General features: G+C 32.5%; 1 protein-coding gene across 4 annotated transcripts; it reads right to left on the bottom strand.

Annotated features, from left to right (window-relative positions):
• Positions 1-398: 398 nt before the first annotated feature.
• On the bottom strand, positions 399-19317 carry LOC137931459 (pyruvate kinase-like). 4 transcript variants are annotated; one of them, XM_068774837.1, is made up of 11 exons: positions 19226-19317; positions 9633-9765; positions 8016-8239; positions 6887-7109; positions 6079-6185; positions 5598-5744; positions 4021-4122; positions 3006-3251; positions 1949-2171; positions 1211-1367; positions 399-646 (listed from the first exon to the last, which is right to left on the bottom strand). In XM_068774837.1, the coding sequence occupies exons 1-11, from the start codon at positions 19259-19261 to the stop codon at positions 631-633; spliced, it is 1614 nt and encodes a 537-aa protein (XP_068630938.1). In that variant the 5' UTR covers positions 19262-19317; the 3' UTR covers positions 399-630. The 4 variants fall into 4 exon arrangements, with proteins under 4 accessions (XP_068630938.1, XP_068630940.1, XP_068630937.1 ...); XM_068774839.1 differs by lacking the exon at positions 19226-19317 and adding an exon at positions 18909-19025; XM_068774836.1 differs by lacking the exon at positions 19226-19317 and adding an exon at positions 17525-17653.
• Positions 19318-20567: the final 1250 nt, after the last annotated feature.

Raw genomic sequence — 20567 nt, 5'->3', positions numbered from 1 at the left:
TTATTTATTACGTTCAAATGTGTGAACTCACCATAAATTTCTTAAATGTTGGCAGATTTACAAAAACAGGAAGAAGTCCAAATGAAGATCAAAGATGTCGCTTCCTCATGAGAGAATATATTTTTAGGGCCCTCACAGAGACTGACGGCTACAATCATAAAATGAAGCCACCAGCATACTACTTCCAGTAGTTTTTATATATTTTTATGTGTGTGAATAGTTTTGTGGTTGTGGCCAGAAACCTAGGTATGACAATCCTAATACAAAACCCCATGTAGCTTCTCAACAGGGTTTCATTTATCAATATAACTACACTCTAACAAACATTTTTAAATAATATAAATATATAATTTTTAAATAATATAAACTGATAATGATGGGTCAAAGAAAATAAGTAATAAAATAATGCATATTTTATTATCGGATCACAAATACGCAATACTCTCAGTATTCATAAATAAATCTCACAAATAAATACAATCCTAAGCGCTAAGAGTAAAATTTCGAGAAACTTTTACAGCCGATATATTTTGTTTATACATATATCACTGGGGTCGTGCTTTTAGATCATATTTTTTATCACTGCTATTTGCACTAATACTTGGAAGAGAATTTCTTCTATTTCTCCTCCTAGTCGACCACGGGGCTGAAAGAATAAAAAAAATATTATTAAATTATTAAATATCTGTTTTAATGAGAAATTTAGTTATGATTAAAATCTTAAGTTTTTAAATTTGTTCTTTTAATAATTTATTTTAGTATGTGTTGTTTGAAGATCATCCAGTAGTCAAAGATGGCAGATACTGCATTAAGATAACAAAGAAATATATACTATATATTGTCTATTTACAAGTTTAGCAAGTTATTTTTTTTAAAGTAAAGATTATTTAATCCTGTGATTTAAATTTTTGTTTAAGTGAATTAAACATTACAAGTAAATTTATAATCCACTAAAATCAATATCCCAGAAAGGTATTATAAAAATTCAAGTAAACTAAAAAAACTTTGACAGCTTAATATTTTTAAACAAATACAACTATACTAATTTAATTTTGATCAACTACACCTGGCTTGATTTTGACATCGAGGCCTTTGCGATGACAAAGCTACTAAATGAGGTTTTGAAGTTGTGGGACCTTCATTATCGACTTAAACAAAACTAAGGAAGAAATCTGCCCTCCTCGTAAATACAAAAGCTTGGTTTTCTTACATGATGCGCATGGTGTTGGTGAAGCCAGAGCCCTGTCTCCAGCCAGTCACCACCACAACCTGGTCGCCGCGCTTTATGAAGCCGCGAGCGCGTCCGAACTGCAGTCCGTACTGGACACGCAGGTCCACATCCTTTAGCCAGTCACTCGCAGCTGACTCTGTTGAGGAATTGTTGAATGTTATAAACACTACTTTAACATCTAGTATATACATGAGGAAACTAATGTTTCTATTAGCACAGGAGTTTTCAAGGAAATTTAAGTAGTAACTATGGCCTTCTCAATGTATATGAATATGATTTTCAAAGGTGCTGTAATCTGTAATATTAACAACATAAATAATACCAGAAGCAAAAAAAATTTTCCTGGGACTCAATTTTATCAAATTTTATATTATAATACCATATACATTGCCCAGTATAATTTTTTACTATATGACCCTGATGATTTTTTACAATATGTGGCAATGAACCGAAAGCTTCCATTGCTAGAATAAAAAAAAAATGTCAAAGAATTTATAAGTAATTATCAATTTAAAAAAATACATAGTTCAACAGAATTTCTTTCATCTGTTCTTCTCATGTATAAGGCATTTCATCTGAACAGACACAACACACAACTTGAGGTCAATGAAAGATCTAATGTGTTGTACGTTGAATAAAGAATTTCAATATGCTATTACCAATTTTAATCCAATGCTCAGCATTGAGTTGACAATGTGCTGTAGTTAGTATATATACCTTTGTAAACGATAGGCAAAACTCCACGGTAGAGGTGAGCCTGACGAGCGGTCTGTGGCTGCCTGGTGACAGCGATGACGGGGCAGCGCGGACGGTACTTGCTGAGCAGGTGAGCGGACCGGCCACTGGTGGTGATCACGACAATGGCCGAAGCCATGCACTTGCTCGACGCCTCTACGGCCGCGATGGCGACGGAATGAGCCGGCTCGATGGGGCCTTTAACCTTGAATAAATATATAATAAATTGATTAATAATTTCACTTCCATTTTTTTTAAAAACTGGCATTTAAATATTGGTCAGCATTACTATGGCCAGCGATGTGTCGCCCACTACAAGGCATAGGCCTCCCCCGAATATGGTCACGATGACCGATTTTACGCTGCCCGCATTCAGAAACTTCTCGCGACCTTAACTATGTCGACGGTCAATCTTAGTGGGTGGCCTACCCACGCCACATTTATCGGCTCGTGGTCGCCACTCGAAAACCTTTCGCCCCCAACGGCTACTTCCACTGCCATTTCAGATGTGAGGTTCTTCTATTTGAAATAAATATTACTTTTATGTTTTATTATGTTACCAAGAGTTAGTAGCCTCCTGAAGTATGTGAGTGGTAGACAAACGTCGTCTTCTATTGTTTTTCTTTCAACAAGAGAATCTTGGGTTTTCTTTAGTATACAGCATACATAAGTTATTTTAAAATGGCTATCAAGATATAATATCTATAAAGATGCGTTGCAGTTTTGAAATACAGAATCCTGTGTTTGCACATAAAATATCTAGAAAATAATAGTTAGCTTATTACAGTGATACAAGAGCTTAGTAGCGAACTTTTTGTGTGGAAAGCTGGCAAGTTAGAAATTATTTTAAAAATTCGATTTTTAAAACTAAAACTCAATTAGTTTAAAATTTAAATTTCAAGATATTACTCAAGATTTTGTTTTCCCTTTATGTATTTTTACATTATTGTAATTGTATCATACACCTACCATCAAATAAATAGCCTGTTTGTACCGTCAGGTTTCTTTCAATAAAAAATGTTATCATATAGACATTTACCTGAGCCACCAGGTCAGTAAAGAGCTGCTTATGCCAAATAGCAGCTTCAGCCTCTTTGCAGATGTTGGCCATGGTGAGGACACATTCCAGGGGGTAGTCTCCCTTGGCAGTCTCTCCGGACAACATGACGCAATCCGCACCGTCAAGGATGGCGTTCGCAACATCCGAGGTCTCAGCACGGGTCGGACGGGGCTTCTTCACCATTGACTCCAACATTTGCGTGGCACAGATCACTGGTTTACCGACCTTAAAAATACCGAGTTATATAGTATGTATAGATATTACATATATATATATGTAAGCTTAGAGATTAGAAATTTGGTATGAGTACTTCTTTATGAATTTCTACCATTAAGGAGGCTGAAGGGGGCCTTCATTACATTCACGAAACGGGCGGTAGAAAGCTGGTAGTTAAAACAATCAATTATCATAATTTCACTTAAATAAATTATTTGATTTTATATTAATTACAAAGTAACCCACATTTTCAGGTAGTATCAGAAATTTTCCATATTAAGATATTTGATGGAATATATGATTCACATATCCAAAATGTAACATGTAGTAACATAAAAATTTCATTTTATGTTAATGGTTAGTTTTTTTTTGTCTTTGGGCTCTTTAGAAAAAAAATCAATTATAATTCAAGACACAGTAAATTTTCTTTTTAGTTTAATTGTATTTCAACATTTAACATCTAGAACTATATCTTCAACTCAATACTAGTACTCCATACATTAGCTTATATGATTTTATATGTATGATAATAAATCAGAAGTTTTTAATAATATTTGTGTTGAATAAAGAGCTACCGAAATCGCTGTACCGCGCATTGGGAAAGCGCGATAAAGCGGGGGACCGAGGAAAAAATAACATGAGTGGATACCGATACTCCCCCACCAATCTAGGCACATACCTAAGACGCGGTACAACGGTTTCGGTAGCCCTATAATAAGGAATGTAATATAAAATATATACTGCTAATTGCTTTTGTATAAGTTGAATAATAACTTACTTGGTTGCAACGAGCAATCATCGTCTTTTGCGCGAGGAATACCTTCTCCGGAGGAATCTCAATTCCAAGGTCACCACGAGCTACCATGATGCCATCGGATGCCTGAAAATATAGAATTACTTTAAAAATGGGTTCTGAAAAACATCTGTAATTCAGAAAAAAGGAGACAAATGCTTTTCCTATAAACAAAAAAAAATGAAACAATTTTTAGCTTGATCCCTTGAATAAATCTGAGTCTGTTGGAAATAACAACTGAAATAAATATATATCTGATGAGTTTGTTTTAAAGTTAATAACTTCAATAATATTTATATATAAAAGAGGTCCCTTTGTAGATAATCACTTAGTCAGACAATTTTAGTCTGAGAAATATCCACTAGCAAGTTTTTTTAGAAAGCAAACATTATGTGTCCATTAAAGATTGAAACACCTGATATAAAAATATGTAATACTATTATATCTATATGAAAAGTAACATTCTTTTGGTGAGACATGTTATTTAACAAATTTAAATATGTCATTGCTCCATTTTTATTACGTTAATCAAATTCACGGCCAAAACCTTGCATATCAAAACGCAGGTCACGAGACTCAAAGAGGATGCAATTTTACAATGAGTGAATGTATACTGCAAATTCAGTTGATTGCCTACATCCTGATGCTAATCAGGTAATGCCTACCAATAACAAATCTGGATTTTTCTGGTATCAGTCTAATCATGAGTTTGTTGTAGTTGCTGTAGGCAGGGAATTGTGTGATTGTATGTATATATATTTAAATTTAAGTTTTATCCACGTCTAGTGTAAAAATACAGTTTTTTTTTAAGAAATGTGATTAAAATGTGATTTTAAACAATGACATGTTAACTTATCTCAGATAAATTTATTACATAACTTAGACATTTTAAATAATTTAAAATCTTAAAAGTGTTAAGTGATTTATCTGATGTAAATTGTATTGAAATATTTGATTTTTAATCAAAGCCATGTTTTAATGAAAGTTTAATTAATATTACATTATTAACATACTTTAAAAATCAAGAAATTTTGTCAGATTTTTAAATAATTAATTTAAAATTAATGTGACGAGCCAAGCCGAGGTTCTCTTGTGGTTTCACTCAGTTACTCTATACAACATCCACTTAAGCAATCTTAGAACTTGGAACCTAAGGTGGGACAGTCTTAGGCAGTCTAGTTTAGCTGCTGTTAACATTAAAACATTAGGTCAAATGTCTTTAGCACTTTCCGTCCTCAAACTCTGTAAAGCTATACAGTGCCAAAGGGAAAACAAGGTGTCACTTAAGAAAAAAACATCACTCATTGTATAACTCAGGGTAATATCTAATCTTACTACACCCTAATAATTTTTTAAATATCAACCAATATACTGTAGTTTTTTTGGTCCACCTAGGATAGGTCTACACCACCGGAAACGACGACATAGTCAATGTCGCAGGAAGCTGCTAAATGTATGTAGCACAAGACCTGTCATCAAAGCAATTTTTGGTGGAGGCCTATGCCGTACAGTGGACGTCTATCGGCACTATTAAATACAACTTAAGAAAATTTAGAACTCACAGCAATGATCTCGTCCAAGTTGACCATGCCCTGGTGGTTTTCGATTTTAGAAATGATCTTGATGTTCTTTCCCTTCTCGCCGAGGATGCCGCGGATCTCTTGCAGGGCGGCACCGTTGCGGATGAACGACGCGAAGATCATGTCCACCTAAAAAATAAAATATTATATATACAACAAAAAAAATACAGAATTAGATGATGTAAGGCAGTGTGGCGAAAAACACATCTCTAATACAGAGAAATGCTGACAAGCTGACCAATTAAACAAAAATGTATTATGTGATCCTCATAATGAAGATAAGTGTTAAGAATATTTAAATAGCTGAACATAGACTGTTCTTTGCAGAATGTACTTGGGCTAAAAGAAGTCCAACAAGTTAGTTTGTGATCAAAGCAATGTTGATGCCTGATCGAAGCACAAAATTATTGAAACAGCCATGTTTTTAGCAAAATAAATAAATAGATTTTGTTTGATTACTTACACCTTGTTCAACACCAAACAGCAAATCAGACTTGTCCTTTTCTGACACAGCTGGGAGATCGACTGGCAGGCCGGGTAAGTTCACTCCTTTCCTGGACCCCAACATACCTGAAAAAAGAAGAAGATAACTATTTATTAAAACTGCTAATATGCTCAAAACTGTAAAAATAGTAAAACATGCAATACAATTTATTATTATTATAAACTAAATCTAAACAAAGAAATAATTTAGGTTCCCAATGAACTTACAATGTAGGCAGATCATTATAAATTATTTTTATTCTAGATAGCCAATCAATGCTTATATCATTTAATCAAAGTGTGACCCTAGTACAAGGTTTTCCAGTATATTTTAGGCAAGTAACCACTTTTGCAAAATGAAATTACATTTGGACTCCCATAGCCAAAGAGCTCTAAAGTATCATTAATTTGCTAAGTTATTTTGTTGAATGGGTAACTGAGTAAACAAAGTGACATAATTATGTATTTTTTTAAAAGTAAGTAGTATAATGATACTTCCTATTAAAAACGTAAGCCACAACTTGCACAAAGTTTTAAAAGGTACAAATAAAAATTGATGATTTATAGACCTGTTGACACTTTGGAATCCCTGAAGGAATATAGGAAAATTAGAGAGAATTTTTTTCCCTATGATCAATGATCAGGTAACAATTTTACATTCATATTTAATGACAGGTTTACGGACATAGCTGGACATACCATATTGTTGTCACTTTTAACCAATCCAATAATAATAAAATTAAAATGAATTATGTATTACAAAATATACATTAATCAAGACTTCATACCTCCATTCTCAATGGAGCAGACTAGGGTATCAGCAGTGGCAGACTGGCAGATGATAGAGATCAGTCCATCATCAATGAAGATCCTGTTCCCTGGCTTCACTACTCCAGTAATGTTTTTATAGTCAACATAGATTGTAGAAGCATTGCCTTTCTCTTGGTATGATGGATCTGTGGTTAGTTTGATGGTTTCTCCTTTCTTGAGCTCCACCTCTGCAGAGCCACCCTATGTTTGATATTTTGATTAGTTTTTTTTTTTGGTTCAATTAGTAATGAAAATAATTACACCATGTGTTTGGATTCATGGTTGTTAAATAAAATATTTGTCCACAACATGTAATAACAAAGTATAAAATAAATATCTCTTACATGAACAGGTTGCCTATTTTCCACATAATCTGCTTTATAAGATAGAAGTGTTATTTTGAAAAAAAAATGTGATTTAAAAGAACAAATCGCCTATTTATTTAAAATTGTATTATACTGATCTACATGTTTTAAGTCTCTGGACTATATTCTACAGTTAAATGATGAAACAAAGTATAGATTTACATAGCGGTAAAAATAAGTCACCAGCATAATGGTCTAACTTAAATCAAATATATAATTTTTGAAACATAGTAAGTCCTATAGAGGAGTATTACTTAATCATAGAAATAAATTGGTATTGTCAGCCAAAATGTAATGTAAAATGCCTTATAAAAAATGCCTATCACATAAGAGTTAATTATCTCATCTAAATACCAACTCAAATACCAGTATAATAATTATGGTAGTATATGGGAAGTCATGTTTGTGGGATTTCAGTCAAACTTAAATTGTTGAACAGAACAGAACATTTTGTTTTCGCCATCTCAACATATATCTTGTTCTTATAACCACAATCTTGTTTTTGGTGCAGTGGCTGTGTGATTTTGCGAATTATTCATGTAATATTCATTAACTTTAAATATTCTGACTATCACAGTGTAATATACATGTTTGAAGAAAATTGAGCACTGTCAATGACACATACGTACATCTTATCCACAAGAAAAAGCTACATTTTTTATACTATGTTCTTCACACTTTAAAGTGATGATAATGGATGTATTGTTGTATCAAGGTTGCTTTTATGAATAGTAACACTTACACCCTCGAGCAGTCCAGTTCTGATCTCTGGTCCCTTCGTATCCAGAGCAATGGCCAGTGAGAATGGCACGCCAAGCTTCGCGCTGTAGTTCTTCTCAGCCTCACGGCAGTTCTTAATGGTCTCCGCGTGGTACTCGTGAGAGCCATGCGAGAAGTTCATACGGGCCACGTTCATGCCCGTCTCCATCATTTTCTCCAACATAGCTACATCTCGGGAAGCCGGCCCTGGTATGAGAAAAATAGTAAAGATGTTATAGATAGATATTTATTTAACTTCATTTGCGACTAATAACACAAAAATGTGAACACAATCAACCTTTGTTTTTTTTTATAAATACTCCTTCCCACCTATCTAGACATTGATAGGGTCTTCTTATTGTGTTAAATAATTTTTTCAAGTTATTTTATTTTGTCCTTCTTTTCTTATATTCTTCACAATTTCCTTACTTGACTCCTTATACATTCAAACCTTTGGCCGAATAATTTTTGGTACCCAAACTAAAATGTTATTTATAGTAGGTAGTGGCTAACACCAGAAAATTTATTAAAACGTTATTGCTATTCAAAAAAGGAAATAAATTTTGTGGACAGCGACGTTTTGGTCTCGTATATTATATGATTATCCCGTCAGTGTACAGTGGACTAAAATTCATGTAGATGCCCTGATTCTGAACTTGATACTTTAACCAACTGGTTAAAGTATATATTACTTACAGTTGTAAGGGTATATATACTATATATCACTTACAGTTGTAAATAATATAGTATATATCAAGATATCCAATATAAATTATACACTTCCACATATTATATTTGTTGTATATTTAATGGTTTTCCCTTAAGTTTTGTTTTAATAATCTTAATAATTTAAATAAAGTTATCTTGAGTTTGAATAATGACTTTTTTTTTTTGGAAAGTCAGAAAATTTATCTCAGATTCATATCTTATCATATTTTATTTACGATAGTCTCTTAGTTTATGGATGTAGATTAATATAAATTCTCCTAGTTGTTAACCTAGATATAAAAATTACGTTTTTTTTGTTAGATATATAGTATTAAAATATAACAATTGTGCAAAATCGTAAAATAGTTTAGAATTCATCGTAGAGTTATGGAAGCAACATTACTTAGTTACTTATTTGTATGTACTGTCAATTTTCGTAAGACAGTATCAACATTTTTCGCTTATTAATGTTTAACTATATTATTTTTAACTATACGATATGTTTGTACATAGCACTCGATTGACGTCACATTTCCATGACGGGTTAAACTAAGTCATGTAGTAAACCGCATTGACGTTGAATTTGTAACTATTAACCTACTTCCGACACATGCTTTATTACTTTGTAGAAGTAATGTTTTATACAACACGCAAATACATGATTTTTTACATTTTTTGGAGGTTTATGTATGTCATGATATTTTATATAGTATGTATGGCTGGATGTATGTTATCAGCTGTATATATATTTAATATTTACAGTATTTATTAGATGTGGCGGTGATGTTTTCTAGATGTGTATTCTTATTTTCGACAGCATTTAAAACGTGTAGTACTAATAAAACTTACTATTCCTTGGGAAGCTAATATACTATTATATTGTGATACTGACCGATGGTACAGATGATGCCGGACAGGCGGACGTAGGAGGCCTTGGAGTCGATGTCCAGGCTGCACATGTGCTGGAGATGAGAACCAACGTCGGCTGCCGCCAGCTGCATGGCGGGCTTGTCGGCGGAGCCCGACTGTAAACACGAAATTTAATTTATTACTGTTCATTTAAAGGTTATTAACAGGTGTAAAAGCTTTTAAGGATGCTATATATATAATATTTGCTATCAATTAAAGGTACAGCCTATGCAAAATCAATTGTTTCAGAAATAACAATGTAAAGTCAAAATCAAAATAGCTTTATAACATAAGATCATTAAAATCATCTATAACCGTCAATTTAAAATTAAATTGTATATATTTTTTTCAAGATTTAATAATAACGAAATTTTTTCCTCTTAAAAATTGGAACAATTGTGCTAAGCAAATTTCCTGAATTTATTCAGAAATAAATTTACGTATGGTGGTTTTTTATAAAATCGCATACATTGACCAAATGTGTGAGACAATACCGTAACAAAAACTTTTTAAAATTTCAAATTACTACATATTAAAATTAATTATTATTAACTGTACTATCAAAAGTATTAATATTATATTTAAGACTGATCATTTAAATAAAGGATAGTTGAAAATAAGTGTAAAAGCTTTTGCAGATGAATAAGATATACATTCATTATACAGATTAATAGTAATTTAACCATAGTAGATATTTATCTTCGATAGATGATGGTAATCAGGCCGTAAACATTTTTTTTTTCTAGTAATGTTAACTGAATGTAATTTTCTATTTATGTAAATGTAAACAATGGGGTGACATATAAAAGGTCATCGTACACCTGTCTGGCCGGCCGTTACGTAACAACGGTATCTTGTTACTATATGCGGATTAAAATAGTAGCATACAATGTAATTTAATGGGACTTTTTTGTCACTTGAACTTAGAATAGGAGTATTTCCACTCCTATTTTACTAGATTTGGGATGATAGAGCGTTTAGTACGCATAATCTAGACTTTACAATAGGTTTTGGTTTGAATGCTTGCTATCATATTTTAATTTCTAAAGCAATATACTTAAACCACTAAAATATTATTCTTATTATAAAATTATTATTCAATTATAAAGTACGTTAGATGTAGGCCGCTTCTAACCGGTCTTATGGGAAGACTATCACAGAAGTCTAGGTCAAAACAATGACCGCCCTACGACTGAAATGGTGATGAAAAGGAATAATCATTTTATTTTCCCATTGTGTAAAACCAGACGTAAAGGTCTGCCTTTGCATGTCATGTCATGCAGCGGCCCGTGCAGACCCCACCTCGCGCTTTCCTAGGGCATGGTACAAGTTTTATTAGCACTATAAGTAATATATGTACAAACATGCCACTAAGACACTATATATGTAGATAATTATTATAGCAGGTTAAACCAACAGGCCTTTTTGGAATCATGATCGACTCGTGTATCAGAGGTAGCCAACTCTTGATAATTCTAAATAGAAACGTTGCTGGAATTTCTACTGCCACTTCTACCAGTGATGTCACTATCCGAAGTGGTAGGTATGTTAGCTAGATAAAATAAACCGACTAAATCTCGGGGTTCGGCCCTCTCGGACGCCATTGAATCGGAATGCTAAACGCGTATTATCAGCGTATGAAAGCCTAGGCCGAAGTTCACTTTAGAGGGCCCTTGGACCTAGTCTTTCCAAGTAACGTCTGCCTAAGCGATCTAAGGAGCTTTGCGTCTCCTAATTAGGTACATCTAGTAGCGGCCCAAACTCGATGACGATGCTCAAGTCTTCTCGAGGGAGCTTCGTTATCTTAACAGAAGTTAAGGGTAAGCGAACTTTCTTCCACTTTTTTCAGCCGATAGCCGCCCATTGGAAAGTATAGACTTCTCCTAAAGATCGTCACGGTGATGAGTCCACCTAGTGGGCTTACCTAAGCCGCGTAAACCAGCTCGTGGTCGCCATTCGAGAACCTTTAGGTCTCAACGACCACTGCCATTTCACACGAGCAATTCTTCGAACTATGTCGATAATCATGGTTTTTTTGCGGATTTTCTCATTTCTGATTCGATGTCGCAGCGAAATTCGGAGCATAGCACTCTCCTTTTGTCTCTGAGTGACCTTGAGCCTTCTTATGAGAACTCTCAGAACTTTCAAATAGCACTTGGCAGTAGTACGTTTCAGTCAACAAATAAACGAAACATTAATATATATGTAAACATCATAATCCTTCTCTAGTTTAAAGGGCCAGTGAGGCAAATAATGTTATCAAAGTGTCGATACGACTGTTAATATAGAGGCATACATACATAAAACCATTGTGATTCATATTGATGTCTAGCCGGCCTCCTAGGGAAGGTCGACCAAGTTCAAGAGAAATCGATAGTTCCCAAATTACAATTACATCACTCATATCTACACCGGATTACATCATACGCTATTACATTTGTGATAACTTGATAACGCATAGACCTAGTTGATAAACAGCTTTACGAAATCTCTTTAAATGATAATGCGTTCTATTGAACATTATAAATTTAATTATTTTTGATCAATAATTTGTATTTCGACCTGGCTTACACTGCTAACCTAGTTGCAATTGTATATTCTGCGACTTAGCCGAAGTTCAAAGCTCCCTCCGGAGCCAGAAATGAAACGGCACCAGTTGTACGGGATCAGGAGACCACAAAGCTCTTAAATAGCTTAGGCGGACGCTATATGGAATGACTAGGCCTCAAGAGCCTCCTAGAAGGAACCTCGGCCTTCACAGGGCGAAAGGGTTCGTGAACTTAAAAACTAAAAATAAAGCTGGTAGGGCGCGTACCAGTTGCACGATGACGTTCGCACGTAGCAAAGTGCTCTACCCGTGTAGAACCGTGTATGAATGTGTTGCTGATATGTGCATGCGGCTTAGGACGGTAACGTAGACCACGGGCGAGAAGAGGACGGATCCGAATCCAACCACGATTCACCCACGCTGTTCGCGGTTAGGTAGCGGGCGGCCGCTCCCTAAAAATGGGTGTTGTGGCGTAGAGAGTAATGATTGATTTTGTTGTATACAACCCGGTGACCTGTATGGAGTTTTGCAGGTGCAGTAACTGCTGGTGGTGCTGTGAGGCTAGCGCTTGCAGTGTTGTGAATGTCTGCAGCGAGTGTGGCATGGTGAGTGTTTTAAAGCAACACTATGATGGGCATGAGGAGTACGTATTTGGGACGTCTCTTGGCATTTACTGAAGTACGGGGGGAGTAGCGAAAGGCGCTCGCTATGAGGAGTTTGGGGTGAGAAGAGGCCGACTCAAAGTTTTTGAGCAGGCCTTCAAGAACTCCTGGACTTAGCATTCACAGTCAAAGGGCGCTCGGAGAGTCAAACCTCGACTTCTTCGGTTGCTATTACCTGGTGAACATTACTACAACTTCGGAAAGCGTTAGCACTGGGCGAAGTGGCGGAAAAATCTCCAGCCACACTTATATCTAGAATGATCGGTGGTTGGCTACCTATGTGACATACAATATTAAATAATCATTACCCAATCGTACATTTAAATCTTACTATCATTTTCTCACAACTATAATTGATAAGTTGATATACAAGAAATATAAAACAAAGGTAAATGATAAGAAATATTTCCGGGTCGCAATACATATGAATTTTCGAGAGAGATTTAATGATGCTTTATGCACAATCTGTCTACAAAATTTATGCTATTATTATTATTTGACAATTTAGATTATCGTAGTGTCCAAAACAAAAGTGGTAACCGGTTCAATGAAATAATTATTACTATTAAACTGATGTAAGGGTTGTTATCTACATAGTGGAACACGACTGGCCTGGATCCAACCTAAATATCTATTCATATCAGCCCATAGATGCCCCCTGCAAGGGACAAGCTTCATTCAAATATAAAAAGCGAATTGGCGCTGACCATCCCCTGGAAACTTGTTTATGAGTAGAGGCAATCCTATATAATTAATGCACAGTGTGAATTATAGATTGTATCCCTTACAAACTTAATAACTCAATGTAACTAAAAGTTACACCCGTTAGGCCTTCGCTCGTGATTTTTTTCTTTAAACTGGCTGAATAAAAGGCCTTCTGTATTATGTTACCGTAGTTAATCATTGTCGTATAAAATTTGAAAAAACAATGAGTTGAATTTTATTTTAACCAAGTTTATTATTCATTTTGAAAAGTTGTACAATAAAAAAACTCATAAAAAATTTCTCTAACCTATTTACTTAAAATGTTCCGTGACGATTTTATTTGGCTAGCAATACTACATATTAAAAATATAATTCAGTGCATATTTATTACGCAAATTGTCTACTTCTAACAGTGTTTTCTTCAGCTATTTATCTGAGTATTTGCGATTTTTATCAACATACAATAGTCATTTTACTTTCAAAAAAGGGTGATAAATCAAATAGTGTCATGATGTCTTAGCATAGCCACCGGATTGGTTAATCACACCAGGATCGCTTTAATGAGGTGAATGTATAGGATTTACTGTCAATTAATGTATGGTACACCTTTAGAAAATCAATGGATATTGTTTCAGACATTAAAAATAACGTAATGATTATAAAATATTGGAAAAAGAGAAAAAAATGTGGATTTAAAATAGGCAAAAAAAATTTTAGTCTTATGCCGTACAAATGAGTTATTACATTCACCACTTCAACGAATAAACACTCATCATGTGCACAAAGAAAGTATAACGTTTTATTTAAATCCCTGGCCAAAACAGTTCAGTTTATTTCAATGTATGTAATTAGACGTATTTTATAGATTCATAATAAAAAATAATTACTTTATAAGTAATGATCCTTTGAGAGATTTAAATTTTTTGGACCTTGTAGTCAAGTGGCATTTTTAAGATTCCGCGGGTACGAGGTAGCAGAGCGCTATGGGCGTTATGTCTAAAACCTCTTTTAAAAAAACGAAACTTGACGGCCCGACGTGTTTTTATATACGAGAAAGCTGTTAGTTTTTTAATTTTATAGAAATCTCTATTGGATCCGGTGAATTTGTAATATGTAGCGTCCTGAGTCGAGGCTCCCGAGGTAGCACGATAAAATGAAAAATTTCACAGCGATGTCGGATGCAAAAACTTGACGCACAAATAATATATAAATAACAATAGACGTATTAATTTTATGCAGTTGAGCGGAAAGCGCAGATGGTGTTCGTGCGACATGACTAAGTATTGGTGCCATGACAACAGCTCGATAAAAAAAAAATAACAAACGGTTCTTGTCAACGCAGGATTTTGTGCCAGTTTGGCCGCGTGACGTAATCAGTTTCATATTTCCGACACCGGTCGTACACGTACAGATTATATTTAAAAAAAAAATAGAAACGTCTGTGAATTTGACATTAAACCGAAATCAGGTGATAGATATAGGTGATAAGCTAACCTTCGAAAGTTAATTCAAAATTATATTTTTATCAACCCTTAATTGTAAAGTAATTACACTTACAAATTTCCGTAAACGATTTGACTAAATTTTTAATAATTTGACAGCCAATTTATTAAATAAACAAGACCATTGCAGTAAAAATTCTTGTCTGACGTTTACAGAAGGGTGACATGGTAACGACAACAGAAATTTAGATAATCCTTAGAGCATATCTTTGTAGTTATAGTAATATAAAGAATTTCTTGATCTTTCAAATTGACTTTGATTTATGGGACCATTTTTCTGAGACAATAATCATTAAATAGTAATAAAAAACATGAATAATTCAATTAAATTAAATACATTCACTTTCCAAAATTGCATTACTGATAATCTTAATATGTAGAATACATAGTTTGAACAACTCATATGACAACTACTCTCCATTCAATGTCAAAGTAATTAGTGGTTGAAGATGCAAACATTAATGCATATGTCACATTATTGACTGAACAAAATCACATGCTTTAATAATAAAACATTCTCTATGAATATTCAAGTCACATGTCTGGATTTACAATGCTATAAACAAATATTTCTATATAATTTATATGTATACAACTTCTTTGTTGAAGTAACATAGGTAGAAAGATCTAAGTCATATGTAGACATAACTAATGCCTATGCCTTGTCAGCAGATTAGAAATAGCTCTAGAGTACTAATAAATTAAATGTTAATTTCATTTATTTACTTTTCTTTTCATTTGCATCTAAATAAGATTTTATGTAAATTATGTTTTTTAATCAAAATAAATATGCAATAATTAACAGGCAATTGTCAACAATTGAAACTTGCTAAGATATGTAAAGATTATCTATAAAATGTTATGACATGAAGTAATTTGTCAACTGAAGATTTTGTTTTCAAACTTAGTTCTGTTATTGAAATTGTGCAGAAAGGTTTAATGTAGACTTTATACTAAATACTAGATCTTTTTAAATGAGAGAATCCCTGCCTTTAAATTAAAAGTGTATAAAATATGAAATATTTATTGTGTATCCTAATTAATAATTATTTATACTAATTATGATTAAGAACAACCTAAACTTCATCTATCTTTTTGTTTCTGATATTTTATTTTTAATTATTCTGAAATGCAATGTGTGTTTGTATAACAGGACTTTAACTATATATACCAAAATGTAACTCATGCAATGCCAAGATCTATGACACATGCAATATAGCTATCTATCTTTATCATAAGTGTTCTTATACAGTGGTTTTTCCACAAACACAAAGACAATATAAACTAGTTTAAAACAATGTGAAATTGTTACTAAAAATTACAAATTAAATAGAGGAAGAAATGGATTGTTACTGCTTAAATTTGTGCAAACTGTAAAATATTTAATAAAGACAGAAGAGAGTTTATTTCTATAGGGAAGTTAATTTTTATTAAATGAAATAAAAGTAAATTCAATGATCAAAATAACTATTTTTATTTCTAAAGTAAAATAAAAGGAAAATATCTATTTTCAAATATGTTCAGTGCGAATGATCTTCCTCGCTTTTACAGCTTCATCAAACAAGCTTGCGGGTCACACTATTAAAAGTTATTTTTCTTTAAATATCTTGTACACATTTAAGTGTGCTTTACCATCTCATACCAAATTTTGTGATATTTGTTTAGTAATTTATTCATGTTATTATTCACAGAGGCTCATTTGTGCGTGTCATATGAAGAATATAAAGAAGAGGCCAATTTGATACAAATTAAAATCAGATAGAGCTTCTCCATAATGGCATCCTTAACTTAATGATAAGAGGTTTTTAAATGCGACCTGATCTAAAAGGAGCACACAACAATCTCGTAAGAGTTTTTTTTTTAATTTTTTTGTGCCATATTTTACTTAAGAATGAATGTATACCATTGTAAGAAAATCATGGGAAAGATGTTCCTGTTATAAGCGCTTATGTAATTGTGAAGTTCGAAAATTACTACTATAAAGAAATCAATTTGTAAAAAATCTAATAAAATTATGTCGTGTTTATAGTTGGTTTTGCTAAATGAATGAAAAAAATCAAATCATGTTAATTTTTTTTTTCGGTATTGCAATTAAACGTTGCGATATTAACAAGTTTTTCAACAAACAGACTAATACACAATAGAAATAGATTAATCCTAAGTACTTATTATTATTATACTTATTATAGGTATGGCTATAGAGGAAAAAAATAATAAATAGGTTTATGATAGAATAAAAAAACATTTCGAATGGTATAATAACACGCCAGTTGTTTTAAATTTTAGGCCAAATATTTGAAAGTAGCACGTAACGTTGATCGAAATTATCTTAAATTTAATAATAATACGTAATCATAAAAAACCTAAGGATATTGAAAATAGACAACATAATTGGCGTAACCGTTAAATCATATAGTTGACGTTTTCCTCTATATTATAATTAAATAAATAATTTTACCTCTGTTTTACCGTCGTATACTGTCGGCCACACCATATTTAAAACAGAACAATGCAAGAAATTTGCCCTAAAGTATTTTAGGCGAAATAACGTTTGTGATCTTGAACTGCCCTTTGTAGAAAACTCGCTACTGCAACTGAATACGAGTACGGACTTGCGTATTAGAACGGGAAGCACGAAACGCGGCGCGCGCAACAATAGCGGGGACGTCGCGAAATAGGGTGAGTCCGAAACGAAAACTCCAAGCAGCCCCTTTAAGTTTCTTTCTTTAATATTGATACGCCCTAATCGGTTTTTTATTAGTTACTCGTGGTACTAATCAACATTGCTCCACTTTCACATAACAAAAACTATAGAATACTGCGCGAGAGGGCTGATATTCTAAAATTAAACTTTTGAATATTTGCCAATTGATGTAGCTAGCCAAAAAGAAAACAACAGAGCTTAAAAGTGGTAACTTTATGTAAGAATTAATACGTACAGTAATTCAAAAATATATACATGTGAGTCGCTATAACATTTATTTATGACTAAATTTACTGTGCTTTTACATACGGTATGTACATCCTAACATCCGCATGCGTGAGTTTGACCAACATCCGTATCCTAATATGCTTTGTTTTGATAATTTACCCTTTTAAGCAGCTTAATTTCCTGCACAATTTCCCTCAAAATAATCAAAGTAATCGAAGATATTACCATAGGATGTTAAAGAAATTAAGATGCAGATATTGGTCACGGATTATTTAAATATTTTTTGATCAGCCTCGAAATTATTTTTTTTTGCATAGTGCACGAAAAAGAAACCTATTGTCACTTTCTATATCTATCCCTTAAAACATAAATCTAAACAGTTCATTTTATAAATTACAACGATTATTTTTTAATAACCATTAATTTTTCCAAATACTGTACTCTCATTTGACGCAAAACCAGATATAACACGTCTACATAGCGTAATATGAAAAAGAGTAAAATATACTGCAATGTCAAAAGTGATATGAACGATACGAATCATCTATTTATGATTCATATCATGTATATTTATTGCACTCGTGTATATTTTTAATTATAAGTACACATAAACTTATATAGTATTATACTATAATTTTTTTATCATTCAGGTTAATACTAACATAGACACCTACTCCACGTGAAATTAGTATTATCATGCATTAACATCGTGATTATTTTTCATGTACGCTTAGATAAATAAAGAATAAACGCAAATGTTTTTTTTTTCAAACTACAAAACTGCAGTAAAAGAAAGTTAAGTTTCTTGTACACCGGTTCGAGACAAAACTTTAACCGGATATAAAGTAAAAATAATAAATATATACCAATATATATTACCAAATAAAAAATAAAAGCCTGGACTACTTACAATTGCAAAAGCCATTTTATATAGAATTAGAAAAAACAAAGAAATATAAAACGATAAGTTAAACTTTTAAATCTGATTCTAATGTGACAGCAAGTTATGCAGGACTTCAAAGGTCACTTCAATGTCGCAATCAGGTAGTCATTTTTGCGATAGCCACATTATTTTCATAACAGTGTTGCTTACAACTAAAGATTATTATTTCAAAACATAATACAATAATATAAAAATATAAAGGAAATTTTAAAAAAAATTAATATATGTATATTAAAACAATGTCGTTTTTGCTATAACTAAATAATATATTTAAAATAAAATACCTTTAAGCTACTAAGTCGTTTTTCGATCGCCTTCATTTCGTTCAGATTATATGTTTACTGTACACAACCTCTATGAACCGCAGTAAAACGTCTTCTGGCTAACTTGACCTGTTTGACTTGGTTTTATCTCTTTAAAGATATAATATCAATGGTTTCCTATAATTTGTCAATAATATTATCTAACCAGTATCTATCCAGTAATAGTCTAAATTTGAAATAGGACGTTTAAAACTGTTTCTATATTTCACTTGTGGGATCAAAAGCCGTTTCATTTAAATCCAAAATGTTTAGAATAATAGATTTTAGCTTTTTGTAAAGAATCCCCATGTAATAAAACCAATTTTCAACTAATTAAAACACGGGTTATAGAAAGACTTACCCGTGTCTATAAGTGTTGCAAAGCACTAGAAGTATTGGGAACATAAAAATGGAATATACCACGATATAAACTATAGAAAATGGTCTTATTTCATAACTGGAATATATAAGATAACAGTTTAACACTGGTCCAATTTAATGTATTTTAAACATTTATTTAAAATCTAATCTATGGAACGTTGTTCCAATTTTGTTTTTTATCGAAATTCTTCAATGCATCTCACATAGACGTAAGTTACATATAATATTTCTTTAATGAATTAATAAATATAAGTCTAAACAAACTTACCACTTAATATTTTTTTTTTATTAAATGTAAGTTGATATTTTTTCCTCTATTAATGTTGTAAAATCATATTGATGTGGATTATGTAAGAGGATTGGTTAAGGGTGTAAACGATAGCTTATTTGCTGCCAATTAATATATTATAGATCCCTATCCGAAAATCAATGTTTGAGATATAATAAATAACGTAATGTTAACATAGAAAAAGCTATTTCAAAATTAGGAATACTAAATATTAAAATTAATTATTGCTCATCTAATTATAGTTCGTCCCTACAGATTGTACTGACAAAAGTTGTTGGCTTATCCCATTTCAAAAGAAAATATAAATTAATGTAACTTATTTGAAATTCAAAATATCTTTATTCAAGTAGGTATTCACATGTACAAGTACCACCGGCGAGAAACGCAGATCAGTTAGGAGCTGACCTCAAATGAATGGTTGCTCTTTTAATGAAAGAAACTTTTTTTCATATATACATTATAATATAATGTAAATGAGTCAATAAAACTAAGAAAAGGAAGGTCAAAGGCCCAAGGAGGCTTTTTTAGCAATGCTGTCTCGCGTTGAGCTTCTACAGCAATAACCAATCACTCATACAATGGAGATAAAGAAAAGACGTAAACAAAGATTATTAAAATTATTTTTAATTTCCAAATCCAATTTACATTTAAAAT

Source organism: Battus philenor, unplaced genomic scaffold, assembly GCF_028537555.1.
Source record: "Battus philenor isolate CCGP_79_NKW_IND1 unplaced genomic scaffold, ilBatPhil1.0.hap1 SCAF_8, whole genome shotgun sequence".
Taxonomy (NCBI): Eukaryota; Metazoa; Arthropoda; class Insecta; order Lepidoptera; family Papilionidae; genus Battus; species Battus philenor.
This window is presented reverse-complemented; position numbering and strand designations above follow the sequence as displayed.

What these genes read in the sequence shown, in the direction of transcription:
- LOC137931459 (XM_068774837.1), bottom strand. Translation starts at nt 19,261, where the DNA reads ATGAAGGCGATCGAAAAACGACTTAGTAGCTTAAAG. An exon ending in CTGCTCCATTGAGAATGGAG is followed by an intron (nt 6,186 to 6,886) that starts GTATGAAGTCTT and finishes TTCTTTTTTCAG; the next exon opens with GTATGTTGGGGTCCAGGAAA. An exon ending in TGTTTGGTGTTGAACAAGGT is followed by an intron (nt 5,745 to 6,078) that starts GTAAGTAATCAA and finishes TTTATTTTTTAG; the next exon opens with GTGGACATGATCTTCGCGTC.